The 18,310-nt window shown below is 36.7% G+C and overlaps 4 protein-coding genes across 4 annotated transcripts; 3 read left to right on the top strand and 1 right to left on the bottom strand.

Annotated features, from left to right (window-relative positions):
- Nucleotides 1-434: 434 nt before the first annotated feature.
- On the top strand, nucleotides 435-2,237 carry LOC103027388 (endonuclease domain-containing 1 protein-like). The gene is made up of 2 exons (XM_007250226.3): nucleotides 435-728; nucleotides 1,659-2,237. The coding sequence occupies exons 1-2, from the start codon at nucleotides 435-437 to the stop codon at nucleotides 2,235-2,237; spliced, it is 873 nt and encodes a 290-aa protein (XP_007250288.2).
- A 3,170-nt stretch (nucleotides 2,238-5,407) lies between these two features.
- Nucleotides 5,408-7,446, top strand: LOC103027097 (endonuclease domain-containing 1 protein-like). The gene is made up of 2 exons (XM_049482796.1): nucleotides 5,408-5,713; nucleotides 6,775-7,446. Exons 1-2 carry the CDS (start codon nucleotides 5,408-5,410, stop codon nucleotides 7,411-7,413), a joined length of 945 nt encoding a protein of 314 aa, XP_049338753.1. The 3' UTR covers nucleotides 7,414-7,446.
- Nucleotides 7,447-8,553: 1,107 nt separating this feature from the next.
- On the top strand, nucleotides 8,554-10,581 carry si:dkey-85k7.10 (endonuclease domain-containing 1 protein). Its single transcript, XM_007250158.4, has 2 exons — nucleotides 8,554-8,882; nucleotides 9,628-10,581. The coding sequence occupies exons 1-2, from the start codon at nucleotides 8,577-8,579 to the stop codon at nucleotides 10,204-10,206; spliced, it is 885 nt and encodes a 294-aa protein (XP_007250220.1). The 5' UTR covers nucleotides 8,554-8,576; the 3' UTR covers nucleotides 10,207-10,581.
- A 1,028-nt stretch (nucleotides 10,582-11,609) lies between these two features.
- ufsp1 (UFM1-specific peptidase 1 (non-functional)) lies at nucleotides 11,610-13,111 on the bottom strand. The gene has a single exon (XM_007250157.4). It carries the CDS (start codon nucleotides 12,828-12,830, stop codon nucleotides 12,075-12,077), a length of 756 nt encoding a protein of 251 aa, XP_007250219.3. The 5' UTR covers nucleotides 12,831-13,111; the 3' UTR covers nucleotides 11,610-12,074.
- Between the last annotated feature and the right edge of the window lie 5,199 nt (nucleotides 13,112-18,310).

Genomic DNA, 18,310 nt, shown 5'->3' with positions numbered 1-18,310 from the left:
ACATGCCCTTTTTTGAATGTACAGATAGAGTTTAGCTTAAAAATATAATCTTATTTTAAAAAAAAATACAAAAAGTTTTTTTTTTTTTTTTTTTTACAAAGTATACATAGTGTGCATTGATAAAGCCTCATGTCATACAGTAGGTGTAGCACAGTCTTGAATTTCAGGACATTTGTCCAACCTTTTTTTTTTTACCATAATCGTCCTAAATAGTCCTAATTTGATGTGTTACATAAAACATAATGAAATTAAATCAATGTTGCATATGACAAACTACACGTATGACAAGTTAACAACCCATTAAAAAGAAGACATTGACTAGGCTCCTCCTTTTCATATCTCCTCTCTCTCTTTCTCTCTCTCTCTCGCTCTTTCATGTTCAGCAGTTTCTCATCCTCATTTCTGAGCAGTGCGCGTGAGCACAGGTAGGGGAGATGTTGTCTCTATTACTCCTCTATGTTCTGATCCTCCTCTCCTCCTATTCCTCTCTCCTGGAGGCCAGTGTGGATGAATCTTTCAGGGAGTGCTCTCATTTCCTGTACCACCAGAAGCCCCCTCAGGGCGTACGGCAACCCGGGCTACACATGATCTGTCAGCGCTTTGAAGGTGTGCCACGCTACGCAACCCTGTATGACCCTGCCCGCCGTATACCCCTCTACTCAGCATATACCTTTAAAGGGTCCAACGGAGAGAAGATGGGCAACTACCCCTGGATGTATGAACCACAGGTAAAAAAAATTTAAAAAAAGGTTTTCAAATATATTTGATCTTTCAGTAGGTCTATCTGAGCATTTCATGTAGGGGGTGTATGTGGATTTTCAGCAATTATAAACTGCAAAATCTAGTTGTAAGATGGATGCAAACTGGTTTTTTGGTAAGTTTAAGATTTTATGAAGTTTAACTTGATAACTTGTATATGGACAAAAGTACTGGAACACATTTTCATTCATTTATTTTTTTTTTTATCAATCAAGAAAAACTTTATGTGTATGTCTTTGCACATCTGTGCCAGCAATGTGCACATTAAAGTAGCTGCATGCATTCTTTGGAAAGGGTGTCCCACAAACACTTATTGATCATAAAAAATTGATAATAGATATTTTAGCTATGTATTGAAAATTGTAACCACTGAGGTCAAGTTTAAATGTAAATAAATAAAAAAAGGAAGGAAGAAAGAACTAAAAAAGAAACTAATCACTCTTATATATACTTTAAAAATTAGGGTGCAATATAGTTTTAATCCCTGCTAAGATTTTTTTTTACAAATGCTAGGAAAAAAACAAATTATTGTAAAGTAGTACTTTGCAATTAACAGTCTAAAGTCAATTAATATTCTTGTACATTTGTTGTGCTCTATATAGTATGTGTATAGTATAGTATATAGTATGGTATGTGATCTATAATTAAAAAGTAAACAAATAAACTTGCCTTAAATTGTGTAGTAAATACCATAAGTACAGGTTACAGGCTAGCATCACATTTAGCAGGTTAAACAAAGTAAGATAAAATGTGAAATGTCCTTTTGTTTTATGGTGAACTAACAGTATTAATTTTACTACAGCTTATCTGCAGCAGTGAGAGCTTAGCCATGGTTCTTATCTCTTTTTTATGGCTAATATCTCTCTGTCTCTTTTTCTTCTTTCTCTCTCTCCTCTCAGCTTTCCAGTGCATCTGAAACTGGAAACATGCAGCCCTTTCCTCAATCAGGAGTTGGTCAGCGTTTGGAGGAGGGTCAGGCTGTATTAGCTGACTACACTGATGCTTTTAACTATGAGCGAGGCCAGCTGAACCCAGACCAGCACCAGTCCATGGTCGGGGACAAAGCTGCCACCTACACACTGACCAACGTGGTGCCCATGACCAAAGAGTTCCTCCGGAAGCGCTGGGAGCCGTACCTGGAAACTGTCCGGCAGCGCCTCAACAACTACTGCCGCGGCAAGGCCTATGTGGTGACCGGAATCACCACTGCTGGACTCACTATGCGCAGAGCTAACATCAACCGAGTGACTGTTCCCAAACACATCTGGTCTGCTTACTGTTGCCCTGACTTTGACCCTGGTGTGCCGTACGATATCCGCTATAAGTTTCCTTCTTTTGCTGCATATGGCCTCAATGATGTTTTAGATAACGATATTAATGAAGTTTCATCAAAAAGCCTGGAGATGCTGGTGAAGAGAGAAATGCCAGTGGATCAAAACTTTCAGCTATTTTATGGTAACTGTATTCAAGAGGTATAATAATGCAGAATAAAGAATTACTAGGGTTTTGTCCATTTTTTTTAAATACGCAATCATTTCAGTAATTGAAAAATACTTAATAATACTAAAAAAAATACAAAAAATACTATATGACATTAAGTGTGTCAAAGGAATGGCTATCAAATTTTACTTTCAAAAGAATGGAGAGAGTTGTTTGTTCCACCCCCTTGTTCATAAGATACAAAACTCACAGGGTTGCCAAGTTGAGTCAATATATAGTCAAATTGTCATTTAAATTGACATATAATTCTGTCAGACACAATGCTGCCAAGGCAGTAACCAGTTGTGGACTATTTGCTCATACACTATAACTGATAGCATTTTACATTAGCTTGTTGTAGCCTGTCGGTGTAAGCCAGCACTAGACTCGATCACTTTACCTCAAATATCTCAAATAAATATAAACATATATAATCACTCAAATGTTGAAGTTATTTAAAATACTCATTACCCTCTACTTGTGGGTGTACTAAATTATCTAGATCAGGTTAGCTTAACCTAGCTGAAGCGTCTGTTTTTTTCTTTATGTAACAAAGCATTTCCAATATTAACTCACGTTTCAATCTGTCTCTGGTAATGGAGCTTTTCAGAAGTATGTCGTGGCTAAAGCATGTTCTCTTTGCTTGTTATTGTGTTTCACACCTGGAAATAAATAAATAAATAAATAAGTCAATAAATAAATAAGTCAATAAAGAAATAAAGAAAGAAAGAAAGAGAGGAAAAATATGTGCTATATAGTTTTAATCCCTTCTAAGATTTGTTTATACTTGGAAACCTGTGCTTTCCAAGTATAAACCTGTGGTGAGGTGGGAATAGGCCTGGGGAATGGACAGTGGGAATAATAATAGTATAATTGTACATTTAGTAGACAACAGTACAATAGAACATTTATCTGCTCCAGAATGTAAAGAAGAACACAATGGCTGAAGCACTGCTATAGGAGATGCCAGTGCTTAAAATTTATACTTATGCATATTCCTGTAATATCTGATGACACATTCTGATCCATCTATATGTTAGTAATAGTAATAAAATATATCGGTCCTTTAATGCCTTATACTGTTGATTTACAGTTTCTAAAAACAAGTATATTATAGAGGTTGGGTGCACTTTTATCAGCATTTAAATGTTTAAATGAATGTGGAAATAAAGACTTACTGGTAACTGTCTGTATGTGTATGAGCTAATTAATGCTACAGAACAATAGATTATATGATGAGACAGGTGATTTCCCATTCCTAACCTGTGTGTGTTTTTGCATTGTATTATTAGATTTATATTTATCTGTTCAAAAGAGTCCTGTTCTGTTGGCAATACAACAAAAAACACAAAATGTGTTTGTGATTTTGTATCACATTTGTGTCAGCAACAGGTGCACCTTAAAGTGCCTGGGTGTACTCATTAAAACAGGTACTCGCAATCATTTGAACATGTAGTGGATATGATTGTAGTGGGATTTAGCAGGTGCTCTTTTCTAAAGTGATTTACAGCTTGATCATGATATTCTTATGCAGGTGGAGAATCAAACCGTGTTATGCTGGTTGATCAGTGGTGGTGTTTTCACTCTTATCACCGTTTTGCAGAGTTGATGTAGTCAAAAGACTTGTGAGATCATTCATTTACTTAAAGAAGGGAAATGTTAAAGATGCCTTAGAATGTCAAACTTTATTATTGGTCTAGTTAAAATACATATAATTCAAACAGGGCTGTTAAACAGGCCAATCCCAAAGCCCCCCAAAAATTGTATTTATTCCCAAAATTGATTAAAACTAAGGCTGTCAATATTAATGTGTAAACACGTTCAGTTAATCTGAAAACGTAATTGTGTATTTATTCTAAAGCAAATTAATTACGTGACAAAATTGACAGAGCCTGGTGATGCATTAGCAGTTTTATTATTTGCGATATAATACAGCAACACTTACTGTTGAGTTTTAAGCTGTTGAAGGTGGAATATGGAGCTGCACTAGCATTTATTTTCTCCATTAAAACTCTCAGTTAAACTCAGTAACTCAGCACAATTACAATATTCTAGTTTAAAAAGCATCAAAACTGACCTGAGAAATTAGGATACAGTAAAACTACCTTGATATACTATAATATAGTAAAAAAAATGGATTTAGTCTGCCAGGTGTAATCCACATTACACTATTTTTTGTCCCCTTCCCAAAAGTACAGTTAAATATCAGAATTAAAACAAAATCTGAAAAATATTTTATCCATGATTTAGTCAAAGAATATTGTTTTGATTAATACCTTTCTTTTATTTAGGATTGGGGCCACAAATATAAATATAAGTGTTTCTAACACTGACATTTAAATACCCATTATCAAAAGCTTAGTCTTAGAAAAGAAAAAATGTGATTAATTAGATTTTTTTAAGTTAAAACCCTTTTAAAGCTGCAGGGAAAGGGAATCATGTTGTTGATACTAGAGAGCAGTTCATCACCATCATATCTCCTAGTTATGGAAATGTGGAATGTCACTCAAAATAAATTTTATGGAGAAATAAAATTAGATCAGCTCGCTGCAGTGTCACTATGTGATGTGCTCACATAACGTCACCAGAAGGTCTAACTAGACTGTTAGATTGTTCCATATGTGTGATAAATAGGCTACTGAGAAGGAGTCTTCATAGTCTTCATCTCTAGAACCCACCCTGCATTGACTGTGGCCTAGGATGTGGAACGAGCTTATGTTTGGAGCTTGATTTGAAAAAGAACAGCTCAGTGCGTGTATGGAAAGATAGTAGTTCCATTGGAGCAGATCTAAGAGAATGAGAGAATGAGAAGCTGACTTGTTATAAATACATTCAGTACTTGAAATAACTGCATACGGTCATGTCAAGCCACTATAATGTAATGAACACCCATAGCCTGTCTATTTCACTTCTTGAGAAGCTAGCGGTGAGTGGATCATCTGGTATCAAATGTTCCCTACTCGTTTGCATACTAAAGTAGATTACAGCAGTGTGAAGGTGTCACTGAATGTGGCTTTATTCCTTCATAGTGCTTTAGTTGTGCTTTTGTAGTGAGAGTGTGTAAAGAGACGTAGAAAAAGTTTAGATCAGGGCTGCTATCTTGATCATTTTTTTAAACTATTCATTCCATTCTTTTTGTTCCATTCCTTGGTCGTGTGGCTTTTACATCATGGTGAAGATCTGGCTGCATGTTTCCTCCATACCTGCTGTCACACTACTTCTAATTCTACTACCGGTGAGAGCTACAGTGGAGCCGGCACTCTCTCCAGAATGCCGCGAGTTCCTGTACTTGGGCACAGCACCAGTGGGCCTGGAGGACCACTCACTGGTTAAAATCTGCCAGCGGTACAACAACAGACCTCGCTACGTCACCCTGTACAACATCAAGGACCATGTGCCAGTCTACTCTGCCTACACTTTTAAGCGCTCTGATGGGGAGAAGAAAGTAGACGTGCCCTGGATGTATGAGCCCCAGGTGAGATATTAATATAACATATTTTTACGGTACATTTCTTTTCATGTTTTCAATAGTAGCAGCCTTCTTTCAATGTTTGAAGAGGCAGCAACTCAGCATCTCAGTAATGTTCTGTAGATAACTGTAGTTTTATAGTGACACCTCAACACCACAGTGCTTTTTGGAATGTAGGGATATAAATTAAGCCAAATATTGAACTAAATTCCCATATTAATGATAAATCTCTGGGAAACTGACTTTTAATTTGTAAATTGTTTTACAATAATAATATAATAAATGTGAGTGATACCAAAGAAAAATCACATTTATTTCTCGAGCAGAACATTTCAATGCTTCTTGAAAAAACATTTTTAAAAACATTTCAAGTAATATAGGGGTCTTTAAAAAGCCTTTTTTAATACCAAAAAGGGTACGCAGTTGTTTCAGATAAAATACATTTTCTTGGGTCCTTTGTATGCTATATAGCTCTGGAGAAAAATAAGAGACCATTTAAAAATTATGAGTTTCTTTGATTTTACCAAATTGAAAACCTCGGGAATATATTTAAGAGGAAGATGGATAATCACAAGCCATCAAACCAAGATGAACTGCTTGAAATTTTGCACCAGAAGTAAAGGCATAAAGATATCCAAAAGCAGTGTGTGAGACTGGTGGAGGAAAACATGCCAAGATGCATGAAAACTGTGATTAAGAACCAGGGTTATTACACCAAAAACTCTCTTAAAACATAATGAATATGAACTTTTTTTCTTTGCATTATTTGGGGTCTGAAAGCTCTGCATCTTTTTTTGTTATTTTAGCCATTTCTCATTTTCTTTAAATAAATGCTCTAAATTACTATTTTTTTATTTATTTGAAATTTGGGAGAAATGTTGTATGTAGTTTATAGAATAAAACAACAATGTTCATTTTACTTCTACTTTTACTTAACATCTACCTATAAATAGCAAAATCAGAGAAACTGATTCAGAAACTAACGAGGTCTCTTTTTTTCCCATAGCTGTATGTTCACATGTTTGTTTAAGACAAAAAAAACTTAAAGAGTAGAACCTTGTTAATTAATCTATTTTTTTTTTTTCTGTTTTTGTATTTTTTGTTTTTTTCTCACTGAGCAGCTGTCCACTTCCTCAGACACTGGGGAGATGCAGCAGTTCCCACGTGGTTACATGCACCAGAACTTCGAGGATGCCCAGGCCGTGCTGGAGGACTATGCCAATGCGGTGCTGTACGAACGTGGAGCCCTGAACCCCGACGAACACCAGGCCAACCCTGACGACAAAGCAGCCACCTACACGCTGACCAACGTGGTTCCACAGGTCCGCGAGTTCCACAGAGGCCCCTGGAAGGCCCAGGAGCACATCATCCGCCGCAGACTCAACAACTACTGCAGAGGCACGGCCTACGTGGTCACCGGCATCACCACCTCCGGTAACATGATCCGCAGACACAACATCGGCCGGGTTGCCATCCCCACATACCTGTGGTCAGCCTACTGCTGCATTAACTACGACCACAACGCACCGTACGATGAACGATACAAATTCCCTGCCTTCGCTCACTATGGACTCAACGACAAAGAGAACAATCAGGTTCTGGAGCTGTCTGTTCCCAAGCTCGAAGAGTTCCTGAAGAAGTCCACTTTTGTAGACAAGAACTTTCAAATATTTGTTGAAGACTGTGTGCCCCCTGGATCATCCTAGACCTGTCTAGTGTACAGTCATGCTTCCTCACCATATAAATCTAGATAATTGGTTCTAAATGTCACCTAATAAATCATTGATTGTAAATGTCAATTATTGAGTCATTGGTTGTAAATGTCAGATAATATATCATTGGTTCTAAATGTCAATTAATTAAAGTCATTGATGGTAAAAGCTGCTTTAAAACAGTAGTTAACTAACACATTAGTTTAATTAGCTGAATTAAAACAAAATATATAATACAAAGTATTTTATATTTCATTTATCTGATGCAGTATATCTGTGCTGTATGGTTTCTATCATCAAATAAATTTCAACACTTTCTCCTCTTTGATTATGACCTTTTTTTTCAAGTTCAAATACATATATTTGTATTAATGATGTAGCATTACTGCTCCCACACCTTCAAATCAGAAAAAAGCTGTTATTTTGTCCCATTTTACCTGCAAACATGGCTTAAGTATGCATTTTTCGCTTAATTATTCTCCCCACATTCTCTATTGGGGAACTGTGAGGACTGTAGGGACTTATTCCAGTACCCATTTCTTACAAATACCATCTGTAATACTGAATCCAGTATTCTAACCTTTTTTCCACTTCTAGTCATGTAGACATACGGCTTCTGTTTTGTATAGTAAATTTTAAGTGACATTTGTATATAGTACTCTATGGAAGTAGAATAGTGATAGAAATTATATGGACAAATGTCAGGATATATATTGGTAGGAAAACACATGAAAATTAACACCAAATGCACAATATCCAGGTCAGTGTCTCTAAAGTACCAGTATCTAATCTATCAGCAAATGATCCATGATGACGTTCTCCTCACCGGCCAATTCAAGTGGTTCAATTTCAGTTTGCTTATAATTTACATAAGAACTCATGCCTTCAAAGTACACCTCTGATAATATTCAGAACAAGCCAATGGTTGTGTGCTCCCTCCACCTATGAGGAGAGAGCGAGTAACACTATACGATTATAGACTGAGTACAGAGATAGTGGGATTATGAGTGACAGTAGATTTTACATATGCTCCTGTCATTTTACCAGTAGCTCTGGTAACAGGGACACAGAGATACAGTCCCAGTCTAGGTTAAAACATATCCGCAGAGGTTTGAGAGGTTAAATAGTAGGTAAAGAACTGAACTGAGCAGCTTATCATGAGGCACACTTTTTCACCTCTCTCACACTTTGTCTTGTGGGCAGTTTTAATCTTGTACGTGCAGGCCGCCGTCGTGGATGACTTCAACCATATTGAACGCTGTAAGGACTCTCTCTACATGGGTACTCCACCTCGAGGGTACCTTAGCAACTCTCTAAAGAAGATATGTCAACGTTACGAAGACCAACCACGCTTCATCACCCTCTACGACCCTCAGAAACACATCCCTATCTACTCTGCTTATACGTTTAAGAAGTCGGACGGGGAGAAGAGAGTGGACTTTCCTTGGATGTTTGAACCACAGGTTAGTTGAGCATTTCACTCTGGTTTAACTAAAGTTTGGGCTTCACTGTTCAAAATATGACATAAAAATCTGATTTCTTAAGTGAAACCCTTCTGCGTAGTTAAGGCCTTGAGTTTAAAATTAAAATGTAAATTAGACTTTAAGACATATCCGCTTGTTCACTTTGTTTTTAATTTGTTTAATCTTTTCATAAAGTTAATGATAATTGTATATTTTATATATATCCCATACATTTTAATGTATTCATGTTCATAATTTAACTGTAATTCTGCTACTATTGCTACTACTGTTCAACTACCTCATACCTTTTAACCTAACATCTGCTCATTTTTAAACAACACATTCAGGGTAAATATGTTAGTAGATATAAATTCACTCCTCATAACTTCCTGTAATTTAAATGTACTGTTATTTTTTTTATCTAACTTATTTTTATGTATGTGTTACTATTTATATTGCTACTGTAATGCTGTTATTTCCTTTGGGATCTATCTATTGATCGATCTATAAATGTATCTAATTTATTTTAGAATAAATTGTCCCTCTTTAATTAATTTTGATCTTTCTGATACCAGTTTGCTGCTCATTTTTATTACACAAGAAACCTTTTCATATACTATACCATATACATACAGATATTTTTCCATATTTTCATTTTATTTTATATTACCCAGTTCTCCTTAAATTCTTGCTTTGCCAATTTTCAACCTAATTCCTTATTTTTGCATATGTCATATGCATGCAGCTGGCTTCTGACAAGGCCAGCGGTAACATGGAGCCCTTCCCCCAGTCGTCTCTCATGCATAAGAACTTTGAGGACACACAGGCCGTTCTGGACGACTACGCTGACGTGGTCCAGTATGAACGTGGCCAACTGAGCCCAGACCAGCACCAGGCTGACCCAATGGACAAAGCTGCCACCTACACTCTGACCAATGTGGTGCCTCAGATTAAAGAGTTCAGTGTCGGGCCTTGGGCTGCACACGAGCAGCTGATCCGCAAGCGACTCAACAACTACTGCAGAGGAAAGTCCTACATCATCACAGGGGTCACGACCTCCGGCAACACAATCCGCCGTGATAACTTAGACCGTGTGGCTATACCTGAGTACATGTGGACTGCTTACTGCTGCACAGACTACGATCACAATGCACCATATTCAGAGCGCTACAAGTTCCCTGTGTTTGGGGCCTATGGACTTAATGATCGCATCAATAATAACATAGTGGAGGTCCCTGTTAAGAGTCTAGAAAAGTTTCTGAGACTCAGAATGAATGTTGACAAGAACTTTCAGATCTTTTATAAGGACTGTGTCTCAGACTAATAAGGTGTTAAAAAATTATGTGACTGCATTATAATATTTGTATTTATATATCACTCTCCAGTCATACATAGCTTATAGCACTTATTTGATGACTATAAATAAGAGTAACAGACAAACTATAATTGTTGGATCAGCTGAATTGGAAAAATCTGCTTTTAGTCACAGTGCAATTCATTACAGATAACACAAAAACTCAACTCAATCATTTTAAACACTACATTTTAACCACCTCCTCTATGCCTTTAACTGTTTTAATTGATTTTCAATACTTTTAAGTTCTAAAAATATATACTTTTAAAATTTTATTAATCAACTCTATTCTTAATTAATATTTTTTAGCTTATTTATTTTTTTCACATCTTGTCTTACTTTTTGTTTTAAATGTATAATTTTTGGGTTCTTATTTTAAAACCTTTCTTAGATGCATTTATAAATTGTAACATTTATATTTAATCCTAATTTGACCACCTTTATTCTAAATGTTGTTTTCTTTTTAATGTTTTAAAGTGTTACCTTGTTTTCATCTGTTGCTTCTGGGGTAAAATTTTGAAGGTGATAAAATATTATTTGTATTGTTTACTGTAAATGCTCAGTTGCATTGATAATAAGGGTCACCCTCACTGTACTTCCAAGTGAAAAATATAGGTTGATTGATTGAAAATATAATATAATCATAGATATGCTTTTACGATTTTGGCAGCATATATGATCTGTTTAAGCTTTACAATGGCTTTAAATCACAAAATAGGCTTAAGCATTTCTTCGTACCTTTCTAGAATACTTTTAATTAGTATCTGTTTTCTGTCTTCCTAGTATTCTGTCTCCCTACATATCCTTTCCTGGAATGGAAAGCTTAGCTTTTGCCACTTCGTTTAAAATTATGCATGTTGCAAACGCTTGAGCTCATTATTACAGTCAAGTTCCACTTAATCGTAGCCTTTGATCACTAGCTCCATTTGCATGTTTGCCTAAGGGAAATGTAACGTGACATGAATAAACGATATCTCTTTTATGTGTTCTGATAACCTTCTCTGGTTCTTGCGTGTGGGTTGTAAGATACGACTGACTGTATAATCTTTCAGAATACTACTAATAAAAATTGTATGCTGTGGTTAAATATATTGTATTGATATGTATTGCCACTGTACTATCTGTTACAAAACCATAAAAGCTTTAAAGCATTTTTAGTGCATTTTGTCCAAAACCATTGTGTTCATGATTTTACGATGGTTACTTATCACAGCATTACATCAATAATTTTTTCTCAGAGAAAGATGATTCTTTTGCATAATATAAATATAACATGTACTGTAGTCACCAGAAGAGGGCATAAGAACCTAGAAAAACAGAAATCAGATCAGAAATCCTTGAAATTGCACTGCAGTTTAACTTTAACCTCTCTTTTACCTCTTTCAGACCCTGCATCTATTACAATAGACGTCATGTATTTTTTTAATGTAGTATAATTGTTTTGTTGCACATAAAACTAATTAAGTGTTGTTGTCCAATATACCATGAAACAGCCAATTAACAAGTTTATAAACCAATAAAACAGTAACTTGGCTCACTGCACTGGAAAAACAGTAGTACTAGAGCCACTGAGGAAAAGGAACTACTTTTTACTAATTTAATGTGATTTATAACACTTTTTAATTACGTTTTATTTTTTTACTGTTTAAGGACGGTTTATAAAATAAAAAGGTCGATATAAAATTAAATATTACACACAGGAATCCAATGCAATGAAAACAGCTATGCAATGAAAACAGCTAAAACAGCTAAAAAAGCTATTAAATATTTTAGCTTATTGGATTCAAATTTTTTATAGTAGAATATAAGTGTCTTCTATAAGTGTCTGTGCATCAGAATCACATTTTAGTTTGTGGAAGGCAAAGATTATAGAAGGAGCACTGATCCAGGCAGCTCACTCGCTTCCATGCCACCCAGCCTCGTCTCTGCAGAGACTCTTTATCCAGGGTAGGGCCATAATAGTGAGGGTCCATTATCAACAGGTGGGTCCCCTCTTTCCCAGAGCACACCCCCAGAATGCACTTAGAGGAGTTGTCTCTGTCTCCACCCATCATCACTGGAGAGCCACAGGTGGTGAAATGATGGTGAAGGTCTTCTGCTGCTTGCTGAAGCTCTGGCCCACCACTCCGCACATGGATTATACGGCAAGGGACATCATAGAGCTGGTCAATCACTAATGCAGCCTCATAGGTTCCTATCCACTCTCTGGATCCCAGGAAAGAAGGCTGTTTATCTCCTATTGTGACTAAAGCTTGCTGTATGACAGGAAGACTCGGGGGAGGCTTGGCTTTTCCACTCTGAGGTCCAGAATGCATGAACAACCATGAGCATATGGTCTGTACAGTCCTGTATCCACAACCCCAACCTCTGTCATCCTTTCCATCACAGCCATAATGGTAGTACAGACAGTCTCCAGACACCACAGAGAATCTGCTGTCACAGTCTGATAGCGGCTCAGGCAGCCCTTCCTGTGCATTTTTAACTAAAGCAGTGTTATCTGTCACATTTTTACTGGCAACAGTCACCTGGTTCTGTCCACAAACTCGCTCTCCCCAGTCTATATCCTCACCTTTCGCCTGGATTTTCTTCTCCATGAGTTGTCTGAGCGAGTTACACGTACTCTAAGGTTAAGTTTATTATATCTATACTTTAAAAAGTGCATTTAGCGTTAGATAAATAAATCAGGTAACGAAAAAGTCTATTTATTTACTACATCTGTGCCCACCAGCTAGCTCGCTAGCTAGTAGAGGTAGTGTCCGTCCACAAAACCCGTCCGTTGTGCGCGCCCACCTGAGCGAAATCGTTCCCCATTTACATTTTAGGGTATTTTAAGGGCAATTGTTTAATTTCTACAGAGACTTTGGTGGTTTTGAAGGGACTATAAACGCACACAATGCTTCATAATTTATAGTAGTAAATATCGCTGCATACAGACAGCGGAACGAATGGAGCGGACAGCGAGCCACCCGGGTTGCCAGATTGTTACATTGGCGTCCAGGTAAAAAAACAAGTCACTGAATAAACCGTTGAGCATGTCAACAATAGTACAGTATCTATTCCAACATTATAAAGGACCGAAATAATGAAATAAATATAAATAAATAAATGCACATATAAATGAGTAAATGAATACATATATACATAAATAAATTAAAAAAATGTATAGATAAATAAATTAACTAATACATTTTGTCATGACAAAGTACACACTTAAAATTATATCATGAATCTATTTCCATATTTCCATGCATGAACCTTTATTTGTGGCTGCTTCTGCATGTATTTATATATTTATTACATTTATTTATTATTTATGTATTTATTTCTGCATTTCAAATGAATAAATAAATAAATGCATAAATATATAAATAAATAAATGTAGAAAAATATTTTTTTTCGTCCTCCATACAACATAAAGGACTAAAATAAAATGCTTTATCTTAAATATCAATAATAACAAAAGAGGACGATTTTTTTCTGCATGGGTGGATTATATGTGTTTAGCAAACAATGAAAGAAAAAACTACTCACACATAACTAATACAAACACTAGTTAGATAACTACAGCTAACTACAGTATCTACAACAGGGTCAAATTTTCCCAACAATGTTTAAAGTAAATGTAAAAATGTAAAAGTCCAGTGCCCTGTTGCTTAAAACACCCTAAGTTTGTTCTCTTACATATATACCTTGAGGGAAGGTTTCCCTCACTTAAGGGAATCACTTTAGTGTGTTGCGTTAAAATTCCTCAGACGATTCACTTAACTAAGGGCTTTACTGCAGTTACTGAGGTTTTACGGCAGTGAAGTTCCACTGTAACCGTGACAACAACTTATCAACAAAAACAACCGTTTACTAAACACCGCTGCTAGTGGATCAGTGATGCTAATTTAGCGATTTTAATGCTGGATTTAGCGACTTTTGAGACCCTTTTACTGTATTATTTTAAAAAGGCGAGTAAAACAATCACTCTAACTCATTTAGATATGAACCTGGATGTATAAACAGTGATATTTCTCTTATTTTCTGTTTAGTTTATTCAGATTTCTGAACTGAATTGAACATATCTGTGACATATCTACCTTATCTTAAAAAGTCATCAATATTGTGGCTTGGAAGAGGAAGGAAAACCCGTGGGATTCATGCTGAATGCTCAACAGCTCCTTTATTTAACCGGCTTGCCACTCACTTACAGTCTTTAACAAGACTAGGAGAGCTAAAAAAAAAAAAAAAAAAAAAACATACCCACAGAGCTAAATAGCCCAAAGGCCACCAACCCAACTGTGTGTCTCCCAGATGGCAGATCCAGAGTGGTGCCCACCCTCTCTGCATAACCCCACCCAACTAACCCTAACCCCACCCCACCCCTGTCATTCTCGCAACACAGGAGAACAGAAACATGCCTGCAGGCAGCCACACACACAACCCAGAGCCGCCACAATATTCTCAGTTTTTTGTTGTTAATGTAAAGGCAGTAGGAAGCCAGTTCAGTCACGGGGTTTGGTTGAGTTCCACATTCAACAGTTGACAAATAACCTGACAAAATATTCTCCAGTTATTCCTCATTCCCAAAAGCTGAAAATGCTTCAGAGACCAGGGGTGAAATTGTGAATTGTGGGGAGAAGAGCTGCAGGATAGTGTTAAATAGAGAGTTCTTTAAACAAGGTCTTTCCTTTCCCCCTCGGTTAGTTCAGCTGGGTGAACATGAAGGCCTTCCTGATAAACAGTGCATCCCTCAGACAGATTTTCTCACCGACTCTCAGGGTCATTTCTGCAGGACAAAAGATGGACCTCTTTGTGCAGCCTCTGTACTTCAGGACTCCACCTTAATTGCTATGTATCCACGTTAAGTTTCGTGTTTTGGGGCCTAAATATATCCAATCCAGTGTAAATGTGAAGAACATGTTTAGAAATATCTTTAGAAAACGTTTAAATCATGCAACTGTGTTAATTTATATTATATTTTAATATTGGTTCTGGAAGCAGCAGTACATGCCCATATGCATCCCCCTTTACAAATAAATCCACTGTGGGGTCACGGCTGATTCTGACCCATTCTCAAAGCCCAGCTATGAGTATGTATCTAATCATGGGTTAGTAGGTGTTACTAGGTGTCTGGTTAATAGTTGGCTGCCAAACTCACCCTCTATACAAATAGGAATGGACAAATAAAAATGTTCTTAGATGAAGCATTCAGGCATTCATCTTCCCCCCAAAACAGAGACAACAGGTACATTATTTCTGTTTTAATAAGGTAAGTAAAGCACTTGTCTCTAGGTCATTCTGCAGATGATTTATGCCACTAACACATCTCTGTTCCCATTGGTGGCCTTGCAAAAGAGCAGGGAGCACAGAGTTGCATCTGCAGGTGGTTATAAATAGCTGTTTATTGTTTGCAGTGAATGCATTACCTTGCAGACTTCGTTCTATCTTTACACCCCTTAGATTTTCATCAGCTGCCATTTGAGAGCTACTCCTCACCACAGTCCACCTGACTCTCAGAACAAGGCTTGCTATTTTCATTGGCCTTCAATTAGGTCAGTTCATTGGTGTTTTATTTGCAAGCCCTATGGTGATTCAACTGCCTTAGTATTAATGTTTAAATTCTATACAGTCACGTGCAAATGTTTGGCCAACCTATCTATGTCAAATATTTTGTTTCTGTGAATAGGCAAAGAGTAAAAGCTGACCTGTCCACACCTGTATAAGTTAAGAGGTGTTAACATGTGAGTGAGTTAAAAAGGTTGATCACTGGCCAGTGTGCTCATGACAAGGGGTGGTGAAAAATAAAATTGAGTGTGGCCTGATAGTGGTTGCTAAAGGAATAAGATATTCAGTGTATAAGGTTGTGCAGGCATTAAACATTCCTCAGTCCACAGTGTAAAGTGTGTACTGGCAATAGGTCATAAAGGTCATACCATCCACAGTATGTGGTATTAATTGTGACCAATGACATCTGGCAGAAAAAGCATCCACATTGAATGCAGAAGGCCCTACGAATATCCAGCAGGTCAGTGCATTGGTTTTAGCTTCCATGCTACATAGCAGAGGTCATGACATTTGGCATGGCATTGCATATTACGTTTAGGGAAGGGGACTGGGCCATGGCAAACCTGTATCTTGCACTTCACACGGTAGAGCTTTGTGAATTATATATTTGTATATTTATATATTTATACTTATGTATATATACTTATATCTATATTTTTATATCTATATATTTATGTAAATAACACTGTATATTGCACTTCTGGTTGGATGCTAACTGCATTTCATTGGCTCTGTACACTGCACAATGACAAGTTGAATCTAATCTAATCTAATCTAATCTAATCTAATCTAATTTTACCACTGTAGTAAAAATGTTTAATTTAGATTTATTAGTCTGCAGGACTGATGAAACTAAATATTTTTCCATAAAAGTTTCCATTATGTTGCACCAACCTTTATAAAAGTGTTTTGCAGTGAAATGGCTTTTTGTCTTAAAACCTCAACTTGACCAGCACAATTCTTGTTTTCTGTTATTTCTTCATTACATTATGAGGAAACTTACTGAGGAAAAAAAGCTACTAAACCTAGCTTTGCTATATTCTGTTTACTTATATCATTTTTTTGCTTTGTGGGCATGAATTATTTGATTATATAAATTCCAAAGTGTTTCTTGGAAGAACCATGTTTGCTAATGTTTTGGACAAGGGTTTAAAGAATAAAAGTATTAATCAAGCTAAGAAATTTGCATACTCTGGCTTTTTTGTATAATCATTTTAAACATGCCATAGGCATAGGTCATTCGTTTTTTTGAGGTAAGAGCATCTTAATCATTCAAATACTTTCACATAAAGCAATCCAGACTGTTCTCATGCAGTGTTCCCCAATGGTGAAACAAACTACCTTCCAATACCAGATCAGGAGCATCCCTTCCTACTTTTAAGAAACTCCTAAAGACAGAGCTCCTCAAAGAGCACTTACTCTCCAACATACTAACATCTCTAACATACTAACTACTTCTGACCTCATTCCCACCAAACCCCACCCCCCTCACCCTTTACTCCTCTATCCCACTTTTACCCCTTGGCCTCCTTTAGGCCCTGTCAATATGTTTTTGCTTGGACTTCTATGCTAATCATCATTATTTGTAAGTCACTTTGGATATAAGCATCCACCAAATACAATGTAGTTTAATGTAATGTAATACTAACACAAATTTTGACTTGTTAGTGTACATCTTTGAAAACGATTGTAAAAGTTTGATTGATGTTGACCCAAAGTTGAGCCATGCAACAGGTATGCAATCTGAGAAGTTATGTCTGATTTGTGCAGCTGGCATTCTGCAGAGGGGAACAACACAGTGTGCTCTTGCTGTGAAACTGGAGACTGCACTGCAGGAAAGACTGACATGCCCAGCAAATATCTGCAAGGTACTGATATGTGTGAGTTTGTCTTTGAGTTTGTGTTAAGAAAAGAAATACAGATTTTTGTCTTCATGTCTTAAAGTTGTCATTTACCTTTCAAACTGCAAAACGTGTTTGTATCCTGTTTTTTTAAAGAGCTGACAACAGTGGATGCATTACCTTTAAAACCACTGTGGACTGGGAAACTTGTCACTTGACTCATCAACTGTCTGGAATACCTTGCCCTTCATCTGAGGTAAGGTCCCAAAGAGTCAGACTGGGTCAGTTGTGATCCTTTATTTTTGTTGTTATTAAGTGGCAGCTAAGTAACATTAGATCACAAACAGTAGTCACACTGCATGCCACGCTTAAAAATGTAAGTTACGTTGTATGGACAGAAGTATTGAGACAATCCTCTTAACCATTGAATTCAGATGTTTCATTCAGTCTCATAGTTACAGGTGTATTAACCAGCTCCAAGCCATGCAGTGTGTCTTTTGACGTGAAGGGAGTGATAGTTCTAAAGAGCTCACTGTATTCCACGTGGTATTGTTACATGATGTCTATTGTGTGGCAGACCATGTAACACAATAGTGCACCAAGTGCTAAGACACACAGTGCATTTAAGTTGCCAATGCCATACTGATTTAATAACTGTGTCAAAAGTGAAAAGTGTCAAATCA

Source organism: Astyanax mexicanus, chromosome 8, assembly GCF_023375975.1.
Source record: "Astyanax mexicanus isolate ESR-SI-001 chromosome 8, AstMex3_surface, whole genome shotgun sequence".
NCBI classification, from domain to species: domain Eukaryota; kingdom Metazoa; phylum Chordata; class Actinopteri; order Characiformes; family Acestrorhamphidae; genus Astyanax; species Astyanax mexicanus.
This window is presented reverse-complemented; position numbering and strand designations above follow the sequence as displayed.

Coding starts and splice junctions, on each gene's coding strand:
- LOC103027388 (XM_007250226.3), top strand. CDS start 435: ATGTTGTCTCTATTACTCCTCTATGTTCTGATCCTCCTCTCCTCCTAT. Junction 729..1,658: donor CCTGGATGTATGAACCACAG/GTAAAAAAAATT, acceptor CTCTCCTCTCAG/CTTTCCAGTGCATCTGAAAC.
- LOC103027097 (XM_049482796.1), top strand. CDS start 5,408: ATGGTGAAGATCTGGCTGCATGTTTCCTCCATACCTGCTGTCACACTA. Junction 5,714..6,774: donor CCTGGATGTATGAGCCCCAG/GTGAGATATTAA, acceptor CCTTGTTAATTA/ATCTATTTTTTTTTTTTCTG.
- si:dkey-85k7.10 (XM_007250158.4), top strand. CDS start 8,577: ATGAGGCACACTTTTTCACCTCTCTCACACTTTGTCTTGTGGGCAGTT. Junction 8,883..9,627: donor CTTGGATGTTTGAACCACAG/GTTAGTTGAGCA, acceptor ATATGCATGCAG/CTGGCTTCTGACAAGGCCAG.
- ufsp1 (XM_007250157.4), bottom strand. CDS start 12,830: ATGGAGAAGAAAATCCAGGCGAAAGGTGAGGATATAGACTGGGGAGAG.